The sequence below is a fragment of the Hibiscus syriacus genome, unplaced genomic scaffold, assembly GCF_006381635.1.
Source record: "Hibiscus syriacus cultivar Baekdansim isolate YM2019G1 unplaced genomic scaffold, ASM638163v2 tig00116951_pilon, whole genome shotgun sequence".
NCBI lineage: Eukaryota > Viridiplantae > Streptophyta > Magnoliopsida > Malvales > Malvaceae > Hibiscus > Hibiscus syriacus.
In genome coordinates, this window is record NW_024063482.1 from 3798413 (window position 1) to 3820649 (window position 22237).

General features: G+C 32.2%; 3 protein-coding genes and 1 long non-coding RNA gene across 5 annotated transcripts; all 4 read right to left on the reverse strand.

Annotated features, from left to right (window-relative positions):
• Window positions 1–276: 276 nt before the first annotated feature.
• On the reverse strand, window positions 277–744 carry LOC120188808. The gene is made up of 2 exons (XR_005522443.1): window positions 481–744; window positions 277–403 (listed from the first exon to the last, which is right to left on the reverse strand). It is a non-coding gene; the product is annotated as an uncharacterized LOC120188808 (long non-coding RNA).
• Window positions 745–754: 10 nt separating this feature from the next.
• On the reverse strand, window positions 755–3881 carry LOC120188809 (type IV inositol polyphosphate 5-phosphatase 7-like). 2 transcript variants are annotated; one of them, XM_039192203.1, is made up of 10 exons: window positions 3493–3881; window positions 3174–3242; window positions 3005–3092; window positions 2829–2933; window positions 2103–2721; window positions 1818–2011; window positions 1620–1728; window positions 1353–1501; window positions 932–1234; window positions 755–826 (listed from the first exon to the last, which is right to left on the reverse strand). In XM_039192203.1, the coding sequence occupies exons 1-9, from the start codon at window positions 3581–3583 to the stop codon at window positions 1009–1011; spliced, it is 1650 nt and encodes a 549-aa protein (XP_039048134.1). In that variant the 5' UTR covers window positions 3584–3881; the 3' UTR covers window positions 755–826; window positions 932–1008. The 2 variants fall into 2 exon arrangements, with proteins under 2 accessions (XP_039048134.1, XP_039048132.1); XM_039192201.1 differs by having other exon boundaries at window positions 761–836.
• A 6688-nt stretch (window positions 3882–10569) lies between these two features.
• On the reverse strand, window positions 10570–13878 carry LOC120189067 (homocysteine S-methyltransferase 2-like). The gene is made up of 7 exons (XM_039192401.1): window positions 13656–13878; window positions 12480–12536; window positions 12176–12405; window positions 11906–12035; window positions 11484–11687; window positions 11275–11346; window positions 10570–10941 (listed from the first exon to the last, which is right to left on the reverse strand). Exons 1-7 carry the CDS (start codon window positions 13833–13835, stop codon window positions 10783–10785), a joined length of 1032 nt encoding a protein of 343 aa, XP_039048332.1. The 5' UTR covers window positions 13836–13878; the 3' UTR covers window positions 10570–10782.
• A 1693-nt stretch (window positions 13879–15571) lies between these two features.
• On the reverse strand, window positions 15572–19040 carry LOC120189066 (serine/threonine-protein kinase STY13-like). Its single transcript, XM_039192400.1, has 6 exons — window positions 18533–19040; window positions 17258–17379; window positions 16817–17025; window positions 16560–16734; window positions 16360–16494; window positions 15572–15973 (listed from the first exon to the last, which is right to left on the reverse strand). The coding sequence occupies exons 1-6, from the start codon at window positions 18855–18857 to the stop codon at window positions 15770–15772; spliced, it is 1170 nt and encodes a 389-aa protein (XP_039048331.1). The 5' UTR covers window positions 18858–19040; the 3' UTR covers window positions 15572–15769.
• Between the last annotated feature and the right edge of the window lie 3197 nt (window positions 19041–22237).

Consider the following 22237-nt stretch of genomic DNA (forward strand, 5'->3'; position numbering starts at 1 on the left):
CCCAATCATCTCTTGAATAGAAAAGTTTACTTCTTTTACTTTCAGGTTCAGACAGTGAAACAACCAAAACAACCAAACTAGTAAAAAATGAGTAGCTGCCACATTAAAAGAAGGTTCCAAAATAAACAGAAAAGACGTATCCATCACATCTCCAGGCTTTAATCTTCTAGTACATCAAGAGATTGACAATTTATTCCCCATTATATCCCCTTCTCTCAACAAAACAACAAAAACATGTCACTTCTCTTCCTGCTGTAATTTTTGTTTGAAACGTGTGTATTTTTCAATGGAATTTGGACAGGAACAAAGACTAACAACTTATCTTGTAATTTATTGCCAAGTAATGGATGTCTCTTTGAAGTGTTGGGAGTTTAGTTTTTGTGAGGTCAACCCAATGCTGAACCTGATGCAACAGGGAAAAATCAATGAATTAGGGGGTTGAGAAACTATATCCGAAACCGTTAAAAAGGGAGGACTGACCTTGTTTTGGATCGGTACGTCTTCCATGGTTGGAAAAAACACGACATTATTTACAGCGACACTCGTAGAAAACTCGAATTTTATGAGCCAAAAGGATTCTGCATGTTACTTGTTCCATGAGATAGCAGCACATGGTAGGGTGAAGACTTGAAAGCTATAGGTGCATAACATTTTATATGATTCACCCAAGGAAGCCTATATCATGACATCAACTAAAGCATATACCTTTTCTTCCTACTAACAAGACCAATCGGAACCGAGTTTACGTTAAATGAGTAAGTGGTTGCGAAAGAGAGAACGGTAAGAATTCCAGAGTGAATGCGAATCACACTTTCATCATGATATCCTGTTAACAGCAGAAGATGAATAGATTTAATTGTGCGGTTTGCAGGAATCAATTAGCAACAGCAAAAGGATTTATTCGTTTAATGCCCGACTATAAACGGATTACCTTGTACAAATGCGCACTTGATCCTGTTGCGGTTTCCGTGAGTTACAGCATGGAAATATGAATTGTTAAAGATTCTCTCAAAGGAAACCGAGTTCGGTATATCTGTGTGGCTGTGGCAACAGCTCTTCAACCTCGATCCTGGCACTGGAACAACTCATGCTTTTCCTCATTCGACTATTGTTAATAGTCTCAACCTCGACCGAAAATACACTATAAACAGGCCTATGATCTGAGAACTTTGATTCCCCACGTACATAAGATAGCTGATATAGGCCTCTTCCATACCACAGTATACGATCACACCTTCACAAATATCAGGTTGCATGATAGTATGATACTTTTAGATCGATAGTAAAAGAACAACCGCGGGACGATTTCTTCTGACAGACATAAAAACGTCGAGTAAATAAGGAGATATTACCATGCAGGAGTCCTTCGCTTCTCCTTTGGGTGTCTATCCTCTCCGGCATATCTGTCTGAATTATTAGAATATTTGTATGTAGGAGGGAAATATATTTTTCCTTCACTCCATCCATCGAAAACACAGCCTCGCCTCTGTTCTATCCGAAGCTGTAAAACCATCAATTCTTTTGAGATCCTTTGGAGGAATTAAGAGAAGCATGAAGGTCCTCATAAAATGTACAGGAAAACGAATATATCGAATCACTCAGAACGGATAGGAACATGCCTGGTCATTCTCTAACAGCGCCTTCCAATTGCGCATCTCGACCAGAGCTTTTGCAGAACGGTATGACAGAGCAATCCGATAATTCAGATCCCCAAGCAATATAATACGACTATGCCAATACATTCGAAAAGTAGCATTTTATATCAAAGGCTATAATTTCATGGAAACTGATGTAGTAATTTAAATACGAAGGCTTACTCATGCTCAAGAATTGTTTGGGGAGAATTCTCATCTTCGATGCCATGAACCCTGGGAAATCTTGTTTTCCTTAGGATCTCCATAAAATCGGAGTTTCTTCGCAGCTCATCGCCCTCTTTTTGCCCGGATGTTAAATGGCTACAGACGAAGCAGAAGCTAGTTTGATGCAAAGACATGCTAATAGAAATGGATCCCTGAAAAACTCAAGAAAAGAGTATGTCTCCTTTCTTCTAGTTCAAGAAAATCATTCAAATCGGAGAAAAACTTTCATAGGCAAAAATGTACCTTGTTTCCAAGATAACCCATCAATCCTCTGCCGACGCAGGACACTTTCATGTTGCGAACATTATCTCGAAGATCACTCTTCACCCAAACGGTTAGAAATATCCCGACCATTTGCTTGCTGGAAACCAGACAGTACCTTGAATGCCCCATCTGTCTATTGGTTTCCTCCATGGCAAAAGATCTACCATAGGTCGTTGGAGAATATTGAGTATTCCCTGGTGAATCCCCTGGTCCGTTTTCATCATCAGAGGAACCCCATCTGAAATTAGTGTCACAATCACTAGGTCTATGTCCAAAGATAACACGATCGCAGACACTGAAGCGGCGGTCAAGCTGTGGTTGCGGCATTGCCATGTCGTTATCCATCTCCATGTTACGGCTCAAGAATTGAAACGACCGGCGGTGAAAGAAAGACGAAACTTTCTGGCTTGTCGATCCTTCAAAGTCCGAATCCAGTTCCACAAGCGGATCGGGGATCGGTGAAGGTGTGTGGCAACAACCACTGCTGCCAGGAAGACTATTCAGCGTCTTCCTAATGAGAGTTAGCCATTTCCTAGCCGGTCCATTGTTTTCCGTTCCCAACACATTACCAGCATTCAAAGGGACAATTTCTTGAAAACTACAAGACCAAATATAAAAGATCCAAGAGGATTCTATCAAATATCACAAAATCCACATGTTTAAAAGAATCGAAACATGGAAGAAATCCGATTCAGCTCGAAATACCCGAGAACGTAAACATCAGCGGGAGGAGAAGTATGAAGCCAATCTTGAAGATTCAAATAACTAGGAGGAGATTTCCCAGCCACATTCCATGTAGCTACAAAAATCCTGCAGAACCAAATCCTATTCAACAAAACTCTACAGAACACCAGAAAAGCAACTAAGAACACATCACATACCTATAATTATGCACATCAGTAAACTGCGAACCATCAATATCGGTTTTGCCTTGCCCAGCTTGATGCGAATACCTCTTGCTCGATCTCTCTACGATCCAAAAGTGAGTTAAATGGAAGTTTTTGAGATGGTGGGGAGATAAAAAAGAGAGGTGTGGTCCAAAATCCAAACCTGCTCTACTTTTCTTGATGGTGCATGGCTCCTTCTCTGAAAATTGGTGCCTCCTACCTTCATCAACACCTGAAAAAGAAGAATCATAAAGTTGTTAAAGCTGCTGCAATTCTCTCTCTTTACCAGAAGGGTATCATTTTCACATATTCAAACACCACAAAAAACAAAGATTATGGATTTCAGAGATAAGAGGTGAGGGGAGGGGGGGAACAAATATACTAGACAGATCTTGAGGCTGCAAACCAAAAAACCAAAACACATTTTTAATGCAAATGCAAGTGTCCAGTGTCTAGAAGAATCTGAAATCAATCACAGTTACCTCTATAATCAACATCATCAGCATCAAAGTCCTCAGCTTTACTCTTGATATTGAACCATTTCTTCACCAATGTCTTCCATGAAAGCTTCATAATCAGCCAAAAAAGCACTTAAACCAATCAGTAAATCTCACACTTGAAACATTAAAATGACATGAAGAATCAAAATGAGTTTTGTTTTTGGCTTTGTTTCAAAAGAAAAAACCTTGCTGCTCTTGTTGTTCCCACCTCTCATTGTTTCACACACCTTTCATATAGCCCAGATTTGTAAGCAAATAATAATTTATGAATTTGTAAAGGTTACTTCTTTTGGCTCAAACTATGACGTTGATGATATATTCTCAGGTGTTCTACTGCCCCCTTGATAAAATGTAAACAAAGACAAATAGAAAAGTACAAACAAACAAAAAATGAGAACTGGGACAAGAGGGGAAATATCAAGCTTTTGCTGAAAATAATGGGAGAAAAGTGTTATAATTTTGAATGATGGCTGAAATGAAATGAAGGGTGGTATTCAATTCCCTCAAGTACTGAAGAGAAAACACCAGTTTTTAACCTGAATTATTATTGTACCTTGAACCAGGTGAAGACCAAAAAACACAGTCTTTGCTGGTGTGGAGAACTCTTAAAAAGGGAGTAAAGGAAAGTAAATGGAAAATGGAAAACCAACAACAGAGAGATGGAAGAACAAGACAATAACTGAGGTTAGAACAAGACAATGTAGGTACAGGGCAAAGTATCGAATTTTCAAGAGAATAAAGTGCCCTTTTTTTAAACACCCTCGAAAAGCCAAGGATTGAACCAAGTGTATCAGTGGAGATAGATATCTCTTTCTCTCTCGATCCTAATTTTTACTCAACATTCAGGGCCAAAACTGGGAAACTAACATGGTTTTAGTACTTATATGATATGGTAAGTTGTTTTGATGGGGACTTTTGTGAAGATTAAGGCTGTTGTTATTGGAAGCGTGGTTTTTTGGAGCTTCAGATTTAATCCATTGATTATATAGGTGTATAGGCGGGGTGTAATAGGGGAATTTTTGTGCCAAAAGAAAGGTTGTAACTTCAATCTTCAATTGTGTGCAATGGCTTTTAGAAGGGGGAAAAAAAACTTTAGAACCATTGAATGAATCTCCTCAAAAGCTTCATCTTTGTTGTTTTAGAGCAGTCAATTTGTTAAGTCTCATACCTGAGTACAAATGCTCATATTATGTTTATCTTTAATAATTATATAAATAATTATTTTAATCTTTATTTTTCCCCAAATAATTTAACTTCTACTATTCTAATTTTTATCAAACTGTTTTTTTCCTTAAAAATAATTAATTAATCAATAATTAATATTTGTTCATGATGTGATATATTGATTCTTGTGTATTTTATTTACTATCATGACACATATCATCAAATAAGTATATTTAGATGTACAACAAATAAATATATGTGCATGTAACATGTTAATAATAAGTATTAATTAATAATTAATTAATAATTTTTATAATTAATTAATAATTTTTATCCAATAAATAATTATTTTGACTAAAATTGAAATAGATAAAATTAAAGTTTTAAAAAATATATATACGTTAAAATGACTATTAATATAAATATTAAATAGTGGATTTCGACATTATATGGTTAAATTTGATCATCAACATTTACTAAAGTATAATTATTATTTTTTACAAAAATAATAATTGTTAGAACTTAATATCTCAAGAAATAACAACATTCTTTTTAACCACCAATTACTTCATGGGTTCATGTTTATATAACATTAATTACGTTATATGTTACATAATAAATAATTTAAAATTTGTTTATTTTGTATGTAGGATCTTGTTAGGTTGTTAACAGGGTGGCTTAAACTGAGGTTCAAGTAGGTGGATGAATCCTAGGGTTCTGTGTAAGTATTATAGTGTTATAAGCTTGAGCAAAAGTGAAGTGTTGATGTATGATTTGTTCAATTGAATAATGTTTAGAGACACATGCTACATGTCGGAAACTGTGTCCGGTTCATTAACCAAAGTCCTTATTTCTCCATTTTCCAGAGTTCCTAAGTCTTAACAATTTACTTACTTTTATCTTAATCAAGTAGTTTGAATTTGCAGACTAAGCAATTTCAAGTTCAAATGATTTTCACTCACTTCGAGTTCAAGTTATTTGTGTGTTCACTCACTTCGAGTTCAAGTTATTTGTGTGTTTACTTGTTTGAGTGATTTTGGGTTATATTCGATTAAATATTTTAGATTTTAATGGTTTAATTTTGTTATCAAATTTAAGTTCGAATCATTTTATATTTGAATAAATCCTAATTTTGATTGAAAGAATTGAAATGATGAATTTAAAGAAAACAAATTTAAATCCAAAAATGTATGAAATCAAATTCAAGTATGTCTACGTTAGTGTAAGCTAATGGCGATGACAAGGTTCCACCAGCATCATTGATGCTATTCAGTTGGTCCGAATTATAAGTTGTCGAAAACTTGGTCCAACTCATAGTTGTCGAGGCAAAAAGTTATATCCACGTGGCACCCTTTTATTAATGGCTTTCCATGATTGCCATTTAGTCGGCAGATTAAGTTACGTATATTGTTTCTATCTTTTGATTATGTCTTAGGAAACTTAACTATCTTGTTGTTTTTTATAAATAAAAAAAAAAAACTATAATGTTAGTTAAACAAAACACAACATTTGCTCATGGAAGTTGCCGGGGTTGCGGTCTAAATGTTGTTGCACAAGCTCTTTACCTCAAAGAAAAATAAATATAGAAGTACTCATAAACATGAAGTTTAATTCAATTTTCTTAATATAAAATGTTTAAATTTTAATTTCTTTTATTAAAATTTGTTGTTAATTTCGGGAGGACAACTAAAAAAATGTTATTGTTAATTTATACGTGTCTATATTTTATGACGTTAATACATGATAAGATTGATGACAAGACAAAGGAGTTGCTAAATTCATAATAAAATTAGTAAATAACAATATTATTCAGTAGGATATATATATTTTTTATAATCTGGTAGGATATAGTCGAAACTAATAATTAAAATTCTTAAATAATCATATTGTTTGATAGAATACAATTGAGTAACCAAAGCAATATTTACTCCTTAAAATTCTTAAATGATAACTAATAGTTCGAGTCATTGTGTATGTAGAAAATCATCGTAGGGAGACTCCACACACTAAAGTTAGGTGTACGATGCAAATTTATCTGAATTAATCAGTATGAAACATTGAAACTGAAAAGGTAAAAAATAAATAAAATATATTAAGCTGACTTTCCTCCTCTCTTTTTTCCTTCTCTTCTGGTATAATAAAGATTTCCCTTCTCTTTGTCAAAATTTAATCAGGAAAAGGAATGGAGAGATTTTGGTATAATAAAGATTGAAATTGTCCAAAAAAGTGAGAAAAGAATGGTACAGTAGGTGAATGTAGAAACATAATAAAGATTTCCCTTCGCTTTAGTACAGTTGATGTAAGATGGAAGAAACTGTTCTGAAAATTTAAAGACCATTTGGTCCTACTTATAAATGTTCCATCCATATCTCCACTGGGTACCAATATTATTAGAACAAATTAAAGATTAAATGAAAAAGTAAATCTTTTCCTAAAATTTAGTACATTTATGTGACGTTTGGTTTGTAGGAATCCCTTAGAATTAGAGAGAATTGAAATCCAATTCCACCACTTTCCCATGTTTGGTTCAAGTTTTCAAAGAGAATTGAAATCCTAAATGACTTCAACTTTCTATCAAGGGAGGGAAAGTAAATTTCATCCATAACATGAGGGAATTAAAATCCTTTTGAGAAGGGAATGTGAAATTTGACTATATTATCATCATAATTATTTTTCATATATTTATTTTTTATTTTTCTTATTTTATTTGTTTTTTTTCTTTTTTTTTCTTTTTATTCTTTTCTTATTTTTTTATATTAGTTTTATTTATATATTTATTTTCATTTGTATTTTCCTCTTGTTTGTTTATTTATTTATTTATTATGTATATATAATTATTAGTATTTTCCTTTATTTTGCTCGTTATCTTTATTTTGATTATTTTATTTATTTTTCTTTATTTTATTTTTTATTTTTTATCTTTATCTTTATTGTTTATTTATTTTCTTTATCGTGTTTTCCTTTTTTTTTCATTTATTTTTATTTCCTTTATTTTATTTTTCTTCAGTTTATTTATCTTCATTGTCTTTTTTTCTAACATGCTTCTCGACTCTTTTAAGGGTACACTTCCGAATCTATCAGGGGTAAGTGATTGAGATCGTTATTTTTACCTTTTAATTTAAAGTTACAATTTTCTTAATTAAAGACAACTGAAAATTACGTAGTACCGAAAGGGCAGTTCGAGGGTGCTAACCCTTGACTTGTAAGTTTTTGGTATATTTTTTGGTAACTAATTGACATACTTCGATTGGGATGTATCGAAATATTATTCTATCTTTTGGTAACTTATTAACATATTTTGATTGGGTTGATTTTAACGTATGAAGTTTATTAGCATGATTTTTATAATTTATTGAAATGAATAATCAATCAATAAAATGAAAATTTAAATTTTTTTAAAATTTTTATAATATATTGCTACATGTAAGTTATAACCCAAACTAAAATTAAACAAAAAAAAATAAGAAGGGCAATTCTGTCATTTTTACATTACTAAAATCAAATTCATCTGACATGTCTGAGAACCAAACAAAATATGAAATTAGATTCCGATTCAATTTCCTGCCAACCAAACATGTTTCAGATTCAGATTTCAATTCTTGACCGATTCCAATTCCTTCACAGATTCCAATTCCTCATAAACATTCCAGCGAACCAAACGCCACCTTAATGTTTTCCTGTAGAACTGGACCTTTTTATACCAAAAAATAAATTACAATAATTTAGACTATATATAATATATTCTAAACAAATATATCTACTATTAAATCAATTAGACCATCAATTTTCAGTTCCATCAGTTTAACAATATTCTTTTGATAAATGAAAATCATTAGTTTCATTAAAAAAATAGAAATTTTTTAAAATTATAATGAAGGTTCATAATTTAAATGTAAATTAAACATATAATTAAGATGTTTTTTTTGTAATCATTGACACAAGAAACTAATAATTTGATATTCCACAAATATCATATAAGAAAAATGTTAAAAACTCATCCAAAGAAATCGAACAAAAAATAGATACAGACATATTTGACTGCATTAGCAAACGAACCACAACATAGAATTAAACTACTAAAAAAATCATTAACAATCGTAAATAAATAGTCAAACATTGTGAGAAAAATATATCTGAACGCAAACAATGTATCCAAATTCAATTTGATTGTGCAAAACAAGGAAGATCAATAGAATAATAAATAAGTGTTATATTTATCAATAAAAACGATGTCAAATCCAATCTTCAGAAAATTAAACAAAAAGAACGATCAAAAGACCAAAAACATGCCAAAAGATAGAGAAAAATGTGTTATAAAGACAGATGAAATTATGACATGAAAGCAGGATTATTAGGAATAAAAAAAACAAAGATACAATATAAAAAAATATAAAAAATAAAAATACAAACGATCAACAACCAATACTAAAATTAATATATTGACTACTGCACAAAAATAAAGAAAAAATGTGTCGTTGCTGCTGTGGACAGAAAAATAAAAGAAGTTTTCTAGGGTCTCACTAGACCAAATTTAATCTTAATTGTAAGTTAAAACTGATAACGATTATAGTTTAACAATAATTAAATAAATTTTGAAATCCAATCAATTAGACTCTTGATTTTTTATTAGATTTATGATTTTTAAATGATTCAAATAATTTTAATAATTTAACCGTAATCAAATTTTAAAATATAACAAATTTAATAAGATATATATTTTAAATTAAGTTGAACACGAGGACACACAAGATTTTATATTAGGAGAATAAATTTTCAAAATTTTAGAATACGTCAAATTTAAAATGTTTCAAAATAAAAAATAAATTATTAATAAAAAAATCTAAAATATATAAGAATTCAAAATTCATCATCTGATTGCCCCAACTGCATTCTTCATCTATGTTTCAATGAATAAAAAGCAATTATTTTTAAAGCAATGGGCATTGGATTCCATAGGGTTAGGGAAAGTGGGCAACCTCTGATTTAAACCCACACGGTTTTCGGTAAGCAACCGTTATTAATGTATGGATGAGCTTAGGCTTTCTTATTTATTAATTATTATCTGGCATTAGAAATTAATTAAATGTTAGTATCTCCGTTTTCTAGTTTGGTACATCTGCTTTACTGCTTTCCTCATGCTATTGTTCTTAGCTTTCGGTTTTTTTTTCTGGAAACATTTCGTGTTACTGTTGCTATTATTAGTTATTCTCAAGTAGCTTCTTATGTAATCTCTTCTCTTTTTTCTGTACTCGTTAACTTATGTAAAATCATTCTAAAATAAGGGAAAAAATCGAACTGATGAATCGTATTTAGGACCTTTTTCTGTAACTTATGGAGAATCATTCTTAAATGAGGAAAATATTCCAACTGATGATTCGTATTTAAGAACCCGGTTGCATCATAGTATAGTTTAAGAACATTCGACGTTGTGATATTGGAAAGGTAAGGGACAAATTATATACCGAAAAGGAAAATGGAAATCTTTGCACATCGTCTTTTGAGAAGAAGACAATAGTCTCGTGGTATCGAAACGATCATTTGACTATCCGATTTCACGCCGAATATCACACCTTAGAAAGGTGAAGGACATTAATTCCTCATCGGAAAAGAAAAAAGAAAGTCCTATAACTTATAAACGGTGACACTATACATCCAATCAAACATGTCTTTTGGGTCCAAAAGATAATAACATTTGGCAATATGCACCACCACCATGTTCTTTCTTCAAATTCTAACCAACTAAACAACTCAAAAGAAACCAGATCCAGTTTGTGAAGCGAATCTCCAAGTGGCTTCACCAAAGACACTAAAATCCATAGCCTGCTTACAAAACGGTAGGTTTAAAGCGAGATTGACTACAGTTAGAACCAAAATAACAACTCAAGAAACAAGAGATTATCTGTCAGTCGGATTCCTTATATAACTTCTAATCCCCAAAAACTGATACAAGATGCATTGTTCACTGGCCTGCTACAACAGCAAGTAACTACTAAGCATGTTAGGCAAAGCTTGTGGGAGCCATTCTCTTCGGACTAGAACGTGGGAAAGTTAGAAACTTAAACGGTGCCTCGGCACAGCAGGTTGCATATAAAATCAAGTTACTAATTTCTACTTGGGTGCTGCAGGAGATCTATGGGAAAGTGTCATGTATATGGCTTTGATAGTATTCGGAGTAGTTCTACAACAACCTCCTACAAGCGAAGCCCCAACCTCACACCATTTGCTTACGTAGGAGATGAAATCTTCATCCTTGACTCCTGTATTTTGCTGTCACAAAAAGAATGATGCAGACCATTAAGGCTCCACTTTAACAATGGAACAAATGAATTACTGAACAAACTGTATAGTTTCTTTTTCCTTTTTTTCCAATTATTTTGCAAATTCCTTTATACTTGGGCCCTTTATTTTCTTTAAGGCCAAATGAAAATAGCAATCAAGAGGTGTTTCTCGATATCATGTTGGGCAAAAACTAAAAAAGGTCTAGTTAGTACAGAAGAGACCGTTGTGGTCAAATAAGGTGTTCCTACAGATTTCAGGCCCTTTTCAGATATAGGGGATGTTTCATGCATCATCTAGAGAGAAAAAAGAAAATAAACTTACCACCCATTGCTTCCAATCAGCATCATACCTCTCACCACTATTGGGATATATAACAATTGGTTTGGTAGTGACCTGCACGAATTATTAACCAAATAAGTTTTTCGAGTCCGTCAAAATTTCTAGACTGCAACGTTACGGGACAAATTCCTCAAACATTAAAAAAAAACAAAAAAGGAAAGGAGAGAACCAGTTAATTGCTAAACCATAACCTTCTTAATTTCTAGAATCAGATCATGAATAAATCTAGGAGGAGTGCAGTTGATTCCAACAGCAACAACTTGTTTGCAGGATTCAGCAATTGATGCACACTGAAGCAAAGAATCACCGCTAACTACATTGACACCATCTTTTGAGTTGAAAGTAAACCATGCCGGAATCTTTAAGTGTTCTTCCTCTAAGAGTTCAGCATAAGCCTGTATGAACAGCCTCCAGAATCTCAATATTAATAAGAAACAAATTAAACAACAAAATAAACATAGAGCACTGAATCAATAACACCTTACTAGTCAATTCAGGAAACATTTAGGGTATGCAAGACATGAAATTTAGCATGTTTTTGTTCCTCACACCCTTCTTACTTTTATTTTAAGGAAAAAAAAAGTTTAATTTGGAATCAAATATTCAGCAATACCTGAGCTTCTATCTTGTTTGGAACTGTTTCAAATGCTATTAGGTCAGGGCCTGAATCTGCCAGGACCTGAACCCTTCTGCGATGAAATTCTTTCAAAGCTTTTACCGTCATTACATCACCATAGTGCCCGCTAGTATAGAGAATATAACAACAGAAAAAGGAGTCATTTACACAAAAAAGATAACAGATTGTGTCAGATAGCCTAAAAGCAACAAGATTGGATTTGGATTAAACATTACTTGATAACAGTTGCATAGATGATTGACACACCTGTACTCAGAACCATCAGCCAAATAAGCCCCATAGCTGCCTACAGATGCTGCAACTAAGATTGGACGCTTTTTTAGCACCTTACCATCTCCAATTCCATCACTAGAACTTTTACTACATCTTTCATAATACATTTGTCTAGCCTCAATGGCAATTTCCACACTTTTTTTAAGCAATGATTCACTTTGTTCTCTGGAAAAGCCTTTCCCTTCGAACCCTTGAATCGTGGCCTGTTAAAGATACATAAATTTACATCAGTCGGCTAAAGAGAGAGATTTAGAGAGAGAAATGTTATATTTGATACCTGATAGGATGCTGTGATTATAATATCCGCACCAGCTTCAAGGTAGTCAAGGTGTACCTGCTCAAAACCGTTTGGTAAATGATCTAGAGAAGCACTCTAAACATCACATGCAGTCAATTTAAAACCATTTTACTTGTACCAGGTGCTGCAAAGTGACAGAAACACTATAAATTCAATGATTGGATTTGTCATGAAAAACCAATTTGGGCACGTTTTCAACCAAATGGTGTTACAGAGACACCAATATTCACAAAAATCATGGATAATATAATCTAGCCAGACGAATCAATCAGCTTATCAAGAGCAAAACAGAGAAGCAGTCATATGGCTTGCTTGTTCATCACCTCAACTTTTAATTACGGCAGTAATCTCGTTTACTTGGACCATGCATACATGAATAGTTTAATTATCTTGAAATTGGGTTAAGTACAATGAACCTAGGCCTATCTTATTTGGAAAGGCAACTAGCAGTCATTTTGGATATTGAACCTTTCTGACATGGGTTATGAAGACTAGTAGAGAACTAAGCTTTCAAAAAACCCAATCCCAGTATCCTGTTTATTGTTTTACCTTTTAAAGATTTCTGAGAGAGAGAGAGAGAGAGAGTGCAGACATGGACAACTGACTACAAACTAAAAAAAGGTCAATTCTTTCATCACAATATTAAAATAAGCAATAAATTTATATACAAAACAATATAACTCAAAACTGAAAACTGAATCGTGACCAATAAATAACCCTTAAATGCCACTGACATGGCTCACTAGATCAAAACTGGACGTCTGAACCACCTCCACACTGTGGTCCAGTGTTCTATACATACATACATGCATATATATATATATACTATCCTGCATCCATACCAAATCAGAACAGGTTTTGTTCTTTTTAATTTTTTTATAATCAGAGCAAATTCAGTTCCATATGGAAGTAAATTATAAGGACAGTAACACAACAATCCAAATTCCCAAATAGACCTCCACCAACCATTCATTTTTCACTGCAATTCCTTTCCTCTTCCTTCCATCAAAAATGAAAACTTACTTGCATTCATGCAAAACCAATTCCTAACTTCCTATTATAAACCACGCTGAAATGTACATAAGATATAATGAAAACAAACAAAATCAAGGTTCAAAAAAAGTAATTTTGAAAGAGAGAGGGAGAGAGATTTACGGAGCGAATGAGGTGAGGAGAAGTGAGGAGACATTTGGCACTCCAGAGGGGATCGTTTAGGTCAGCACCATGGCGTTCCAGCTCCGTCGCCAGTCCTCCGTCGATAACGGCGGCGCCTCCCGTCTGACGGAGGAACTCCTTCATCAATGAGGGCGTCGCCGGGATGTTGAAAGCCTCCATTTGCTTTGTTTAATTAAAACGGGGCCCTTCTCTCTTTTTCAGTGTCTGGTTTCTGGTTTTCTTTGGCACTTTGAGATATTTTTTTTGACAAAGAAACTCCAGATATTTCATGACTTCCACCTCTCACTCGATCTCGCAAACCTACTTACCCATTTGCCCCCTCTAATGTTCTGATATTACAATATTTACCATTCCAATTTGAGCATCTATTTTTTTTAACTTTTTTTATGTTTGATTTATTATTTACGTTAATAATTTCTAAGTGTTTTTTTAATAATTTTATCTCTAATATTTTTTTTAGTATAAAAATGAGCTAATTACATTACATGTTCTCAAAGTATGACCCTCATTTTAAACTGGTCCCTAAAATTTTAATTGTTTCAATTTCATCCTTAAACTATGACTATCATTTTAAATTAGTCCTTAAATGTTTGAACATTTCATTTTCATCCCCAAACTATAACCTTCATTCTAAATTGGTCCCTAAACTTTTTGAACATTCCAATTTTATCCCAAACTATATGTGTATACTAATCACATCTCTTGTTAATAAAATCATTAGGTCAAGTTCTATTATTATATGTTTAGAAAATAAAAACAAAATTTAGGTTAAACTATGGTTGAAACTAATTACATATTTAGATGAATTTGGGGATGGAATTGGAAGATTTAAAAGTTAGGGACCAATTTAGAAAGAGGATAGTAATTTAGGGATGAACTTAGAATATTTAAAAGTTTAAAGACTAATTTAGAATGAGAATCATAATATAGGGATGAAGTTGAAATATTTAAAAGTTTAAGGACCAATTTAAAATAAAAATTATAGTTTGGGGACATAATACATTTAACTCGAAGAAAATAATTGGATATTTTTGACATGATCATTTAAATATAAACATTAGGCGTATGAACTAAGTGACATCGGTGATAAAGTAATCGTTGTTATTCCTTAAAGATTCAAGTTTGAACACCATGAATGCTAAGGATAAAAACGTTCAATATCAAATGATCGAATAAACATATAATATATTATATTTACCTCGTATTAATATATATATATATATATATATATATATATATATATATATATATATATATATATATATATATTCTATTATTTTTAGAATTTACTGTATAAATTCAACCCAATTCAATCAATAAAAATATACTCAAATAATTGAAAAATCATATTTTTTTCATTGTTTTTTGAGTTTCTCTTTTTTACATGTTTAAACCCTATAGTTATCCATCACAAATTAAATCCTCATTTGCTACCCTTAAGGCACGAAATAAATTATAATAAAAATTATTACAAGTGAAATATGTAATCTCGTTCGCGTATAGACAATACAAAATTTTATGTTATAGTTAATTTATAAAATTTTAGTAGAATGAATATAAAATTTTAAGAGACGAATTTATAAAATTGTAAGGATAAAATATATTATCAATAGAAAATATATAAAAATATATTTAAATTATATAAAAATTTGAAATTTTCCTGATCAACTCCACCAAACTCATTCGACTGCATTCGCTCCTTACTGATCCAATAGGCTAATGGAAGCTAACTTGGGTGTGTATTTAAACATGATATTGTTTTCACAAAAGATTTAATGAATCATTTAACTATCTATTTGAATGTTGGTTTCTCAAATGGCCCTTTTTGATTCAGCAGACCACACGGTTGTTGAGATCTTTACGGCCCTGAAAATATTAAGCTTTACACACTATCATGTGAGAAACAATGCATCAATCATCATTGAATTGAGGGACTGAACCAGGTGTTCGACGTCGTCTTTTATATGGTTCTATTCATTCACAATATCGAAGCCAATGGTTATAGAAAGACTTGCCAGAACCTAAGAATGTGCTTGGCTTTCGCAATCAACTAAAACTATGTACAACGAGATAAAACGAACGAGCTAAAAGCATCACGGGCCACGGGTGGTGAAGCAGAAACATCCAGAAGCTTGGTCATCAGGTATCATGCCACCTCCCTTGCTGGTATCCACTGCTTCCAGCAATCTCACCACCTCGTCCATGTCAGGACGTCTTTCAGGGTGTGCATCCCAGCATTTTCGCATGATGCTTGCCAATGAACTGGGGCAACATCTAGGAATTTCTGGTCGTAAATTCTGCAAATAACGATCTCCGATGTCATTTACATATGTATCATCAGACATTACAACCAAAGGTATCAGAGACACCAGTCAGGAGAGTAGAGACTCAAGTGCAAACATTCATTGATTTGGCTACAGGCACTCATCGAAACCCCATTCAGTAGGATAATTCTGATGTAAATGACGTAAACTCTAGTCGAAAGGCATCAGGGTGTGATCAACTCTGATCGTTGGAAGAAATCCAGCGAACTCGTTGGTACAAATATATTCAAAAACAACAACAGAACTAGTCAACACTAATCAGCTGACCCCTGATCAGTTATGCAAGAATTAAAATTTGGAAATATCATAAACTATGTAGAGAACATTCCAAAAGATCAGTACTTTGAGTAAACTCATACCTGACATACGACTGCCGACGAAACTTCAGCGAAACTATGATCAGCATAAGGCATGTCACAGCAGTATATTTCCCATAAGCATATACCAAAACTGTAGACATCGCATTTCCGGTTGTAAGGCTTTCCATCAAGGACCTACACACGAGTATCACATCAGAGATATAAACTATACAATCAATGGACCTCAAAGGAGTAGATACCTCTGGGGCCATGTAACCGTGAGTGCCTGTTTCCCCCGTCATGTCTCTTGGGTTCTGAGCTTCAACTCGAGCAACGCCAAAATCAGCAATTTTCAAAGTTCTATGAGCATCTAGCAACATATTTTCGGTCTTGACATCACGGTGTACAATCTTCTTGGAGTGAAGATAGCTCAAACTGCAAAAGGTGAAGAAAACGAATCCATTAGTTTTCCAGAAGTAAACGTTGGAAATACTAATATTACTGTAAAACTACTCACCCTCTAGAGAGGTCCAAAGCAATTTGAATCACAACCTTAAAGACAAGTTTCTTCCTCCTGTTTCTGATCAAAAAATTCTTTAACGTCCCACCTGGAAGGTACTCAACAACAACACAACATGCTCTTGAAGGAAGGGAATTATTATTCTCACTTATTCCATCTTTTGTCGGGATCTTAAGATTGGAAGTTCCCATTGAAGCTCCAATAAACTACAACAGGTCGTTTATTCATGATTTGAACATTGGAATTCAAAAAATTTAAAGAATTATGTCATGGTAGTCATAACACTCATAACAGTAGAAGAAGCTCAGAAAAAAGAAACACAATAAAACAGAGCCATCTTCTCATATATTATAGCTTAATCCGTGGGAGCTTGTCGGTGCCATCATTAACTTAGTGCAAACCATATGCCTAACCTGGTAAAATATAAATTGGTTTTACCTTTGTAACATTTGGGTGGTCAAGCTTATGCCAAACAGCTACCTCTTGCCGGAATGATGCCCGAAGAGCAGCAGCTTCAGCAATTGTGGCAATCCCATCCTCCCCCCAATCCAATACCTTCACTGAAATATGAAAAGTCCTTGCAGTTAGGATATCAGCAACGTTGAGCATAAGTTTTTTTTTATTAATGAAGCGAAGAATTAGATGTTTCACTGTCAAATATGGACAGAATATAGGCAGCAAGTAATGTAGAGACTACTGTTTTGGCACAAGTTAAACTCGATCATCAGAAGGAAACATGACCTTCATATATATAGGTTAAGGAACCTTTATAAACAAATATAAATATTTAAAACAACTGAAATTTAGATGGCATTGAATTAATTCAAAAATAAATAAGTTCCATTTAAACAACTCTGTAAAGAGGAAGCAATCTTGGAGCCCCATGACAACTCTGCAGAAGCTGTTTATACCAAGCAAAGTGTAAAGGGTTGTTCTTGACTGAAATTATCAAACCACAAGAAATAATCACTGGAATCAAGATAAAAATGATCTAATTTCAAAGTGTAAAGAAAGAGTTCCTATTACTCGCAAATAGAAACTGAGCAAGTCATCATGCAACTTCATTCAGGCAGTTATGGTAAGCTAAGCATCGATGTGCTGCATCTAGACAAATGAAAGGTTCCTAGTATGTCAAAGCTTTTCTTTTTCGTTGCCAATAGTGAAGCACTTGACACCCTCATTAAACAAGACAAAACGCTAGAGGATGTCAAAGAATTGTACCTCAAAGCAACATAATCTTACACTCGAGTCGGTAGAAGTGATGCTAGTCGTAAGACATCACCCCAACTCACCTCAAGTTTCGAAGCATAAACCCCTTAACACACAATGTAATCTATACACAGCTGAACCTAAAGAAATGAACTTATTATTACATTATCATCTGCTACTCCTAAAGCTTCATGTACCACAGGAACATACATTTAAACAACTAAGTACAATCTAACCAATCAAGCAACTCAAATGTACTAAATAGCTCTTATTTTTGCACAAAAAAGGTCAAAATCCGACCGTAAGAGAAAGGGTTGCAGATGCTGCAATTCAAACTTACACCTACATGAACAAATCTTAATAAATCCTAGGTTGAACGTGGCATCTTTTTATCACCTACACAGTACAAGCACTTGTACAGTGTAATGAGAAAAAAAAAGGGTTCTCATCTTGGGCCAAAATAACAGTCTATGATCAAACATGAAAGCATAAAATTGGTGATACCTGCAACATCTTGGCTATCATAAACCCCACCGTACACGGTGCCATAAGTCCCATGAGCTATAACATGCCTTATATCAAGCTTAGCCAAATCAATTTCCCACGCTTCCTTCTTTGTCACAGTTGGACTGTCGTTGTCCCTAGACCAAGCCTTGCTCAAGTGCTTTTCAAGTTGCAAATCCCATCTCTTGAAATCTATCTTATCTGCTCTAAGAAACATCTCCTTATTGTTAGTAAAGCTTCCTAAAGACCCCAAGGCCTTTTCCATTTTAGTCGATGTCCCTGTTTTGGCTACACCTTCAGCTCCTTCACCATTACTTGTTGCCATTTTTTGTTGGATAAATAAATGAGAAAAAAACCCCAGAAAACAAGAGCAGTGGATGATTGTCTGGGAAAGGTATTATCTTTTTTAAAGTGGGGTTTTTTTTTATAATAAAAGAAAAGGAAATGAAAGGGAGGGAGGGGCTTGGGTTTTGATTGTGGCTTGAAATGGATTTGAAGAGGCACAAAAGACTGTTTCAAGAAGAAGAAGAAAAAACAAGGAATTGAAAAGAAACAAAGGTTAAACGCTGCTATTTACCTCTCCATTCCAACGGATTCACCGGTGTTTGAAGATCTTCTGTGGATGGTAAAATCGAAAATTTTGCATTTTTTTACAGAGAATTTGAATCTCCAGTGTTGTAAAATCCAGGTGCGAGCATAGCAGTAAATCCAAAGTACTGATTTTGTTGTATAATATTATTGTAAAATAAAGAGAGCTTCCATCTTTAGTTGAAGAATTTACGGCCTTTATGAAGCAGAAAGAGCAACAAATCTGGGATTGATATTCATAAACAGGGAAACGACCATTGCTTAAATCAGTAATTAAATATTAAAAGGTAGTGCTACTTGGATTCAGATTCTGCCATTATTAGGAAATCATTTACAAATTATAATTAAAACTGAAAATTGTGGCTAGATAATGTTAAAAATGATTTTTTATTAAAATTTTAAAAATATAAAATAAATTTAATTTATTACAGAATATTACTTTGTCATTAGTTATCATTAACTGTAGCAAAAAAGAGTAACGTAACATCTTAAGTGATGAGTATTTTTTTTTTCTAAATAGTTTAATATGATTATAAAGTAATATTTATTTAAATTTTTTAATCTATTAATAGCATATAACTACTTGAACTTAATACCTTTAAAGATAATAATATTTTTTTATCACTTAGATCATTTAATGGGTTCAAATCAATGAATAGTATTAAATGTTATTATGGAATTAAATGAGATATATTACCTATTAATTTAACATAAGTTAATGCCATCTAATGACATGGTGTCCATTTTATAACTTTCGAAATTTTAGTGATTGAAAATATCATTTCAGCATAATTTAGTAATTACTTATGTATTTATTCTAACAAAAACGATGTGAATCGAGTTATAACTTTATTATTTTAACTAGTTTAGTAATATCGATTTTTTAAGTTATAAATATAATTAATTATTATAAAAACATGATCAATTCAATAGCTATAATATATTAAATATAATATGTGTTTGATAAAACTTAAATTTAGAATTATAATTTTTTATAATTTTATTATTGTCTTAGTGATAAAGAAAATATTTTTCTTTAGATGACTTAAACTTAAATAACTTTATTTGTAAATATACGTGATATAATTAAATTTAATATCATAATAAATATTATTTAGTAATCATATTTATTTAAAAATTATTCTTATAAATGAAATGAAAGGGTAAGTTCTTATACGTTACACTGTAACGTGTGATATGATGTTGAATAAGGAATTCTTTAGGGCCGTTTGGTTCACGGCATAAGATATTACAAGGGGAATGAAATCCTCATTCACCCGTTTGGTTAGCCAATAATCTTATTCCCAGTAATCTTTTATTACCAACTGTGGATTTTTTGGGTTATATTACCGAGAATATGATTACCTCTCTTCCTTACCGGTGTTTTGGATTAAAATGTCCTTAATTTTTTTTTCTCAAAAATATAATTTTTCTGTCGTTGAATAATAAAAATTATACGAATGTTAAATTACAAATTTATCCTTAAACTATTTTAGATTTACAAAAAAAAAGTCTATAATTAAAATTTTATATGAAGTTCAGGGGTTAAAATAAAATTTTACCCTTTCATTAAACCTATTTATCTTTTCAAATTTGTAAAAAAAATATATAAATTTTATGAATTTAAATTTTTTAAAGAAAATATATAAATTAATTATAGAATATTAAAGTAGAATTCAACTTGTTAAAAAAACAAATATATAAGAAGGACAATTTGATAAAATATATATTCCAATAATCTTTTTGTCCAAAAGTAAAACATTAGATCAAAATGGTCTAAAAATATAGAAACCAAAATGACCATTTAATTAAATGTTAGAGGTTTTTTATATTATGGAAAATACACATACTCTATAAAGCTACTGTTTTTATTTACTAAGATAATGGCTTCTTGACTACCTTTCTCAAGAGCTCCACACGCCACAAAACTTATAATATTTCTCAACGAACAACGAATTTCGACCATTCCTTACAAGTTGGTGATGTCTTATTACTATTAAATGAAGTTCGTGGACATGAACGAGCATTGTTTGCCGTGATGTGGCTGACCAGGATCATGCAATCCCACATTCTATTATGTTGTTTACTGCGACGCAAAATTATAAATAAAACAATTTATATATAAAAATGTCATATTCTGATTTGATCCTTCTGTTATGCTGAAATTTATGATTTAATTTGTTAGTACCATTAACTATTATCGTATTAGAAAAAACACCCGGCACGTGAACTGTTTATTAGATTAAGTTGTTTCATTGTATTTTTTTTGGGTATGAAAAACCCTTAAACATTCACATATCATGCAACAATTCAACGGGGTAGCTAGAATGGGTTGACAATTTAAACTGATTAATATAATTATAAAAAGTAAGAGGATAAAATTATGTAAAACTATAATATAGGACCTAAATCCAAATTTTAACATAATAGAGGGGTCAAGATCAAAATTTAAACACCAAAGATGCACCAATAGGGCTTATAAATAATTATTCCAAGTGAAGATATGTGCAACTGCACGAATTTTTTTCTTAAGAACCTGTTAGGTTTATTAAAAATATAAAATATTTAAATTAGAATAAACATTTATAATCACAATCATAAACTAAATACATGAATAACACCAAGATTGGAATCGCTTTCGGATCACAAAATTAAAGAAGAAAAGAGACTACAATAGCCAAGAAAAAAAGGAGAGTAAAATTCTCTCTTCTTCTATGTAGAAATTAGTCAAACAAAAAAATTTACCAAAATAATTTATATTCACCCAAGTTAGTGTACTTTTCGTATCATGATTATAATAAAAGTAAATAAAAAATTTAATGGTTATAAGTTTGATAATTAAGATAGAAAGTAATATAAAAGTTAATGATCAGTATAATTCACCCTAATTTATATTTAAATTGAACGGAATTAGAAGATAAAATCAGGTGTTTTTTCAATTTATTATTATTTTGGCTACTTTGGACGGGCCTGATTGATATGGTAAGAATAGCTGAAATGGTTATTTGATGAACCGTGTTTGAGCCTTGTAAAATTCCGCAAAACTCAGTTCTCCAAAGGTAAAAGCAGTCTAAACCAATTGCATATTAATTCTTATACTTTTAAAATGAGAAACAT

What these genes read in the sequence shown, in the direction of transcription:
- LOC120188809 (XM_039192203.1), bottom strand. Translation starts at nt 3,583, where the DNA reads ATGAAGCTTTCATGGAAGACATTGGTGAAGAAATGGTTCAATATCAAG. An exon ending in CATCAAGAAAAGTAGAGCAG is followed by an intron (nt 3,093 to 3,173) that starts GTTTGGATTTTG and finishes TTTGGATCGTAG; the next exon opens with AGAGATCGAGCAAGAGGTAT. An exon ending in CGCTGTTAGAGAATGACCAG is followed by an intron (nt 1,502 to 1,619) that starts GCATGTTCCTAT and finishes ATGGTTTTACAG; the next exon opens with CTTCGGATAGAACAGAGGCG.
- LOC120189067 (XM_039192401.1), bottom strand. Translation starts at nt 13,835, where the DNA reads ATGGAGGCTTTCAACATCCCGGCGACGCCCTCATTGATGAAGGAGTTC. An exon ending in CAAACAAGATAGAAGCTCAG is followed by an intron (nt 11,688 to 11,905) that starts GTATTGCTGAAT and finishes CTGTTCATACAG; the next exon opens with GCTTATGCTGAACTCTTAGA. An exon ending in TGATTCTAGAAATTAAGAAG is followed by an intron (nt 11,347 to 11,483) that starts GTTATGGTTTAG and finishes TAATTCGTGCAG; the next exon opens with GTCACTACCAAACCAATTGT.
- LOC120189066 (XM_039192400.1), bottom strand. Translation starts at nt 18,857, where the DNA reads ATGGCAACAAGTAATGGTGAAGGAGCTGAAGGTGTAGCCAAAACAGGG. An exon ending in ACCACCCAAATGTTACAAAG is followed by an intron (nt 17,026 to 17,257) that starts GTAAAACCAATT and finishes GACCTGTTGTAG; the next exon opens with TTTATTGGAGCTTCAATGGG. An exon ending in ACGGTTACATGGCCCCAGAG is followed by an intron (nt 16,495 to 16,559) that starts GTATCTACTCCT and finishes ACTCGTGTGTAG; the next exon opens with GTCCTTGATGGAAAGCCTTA.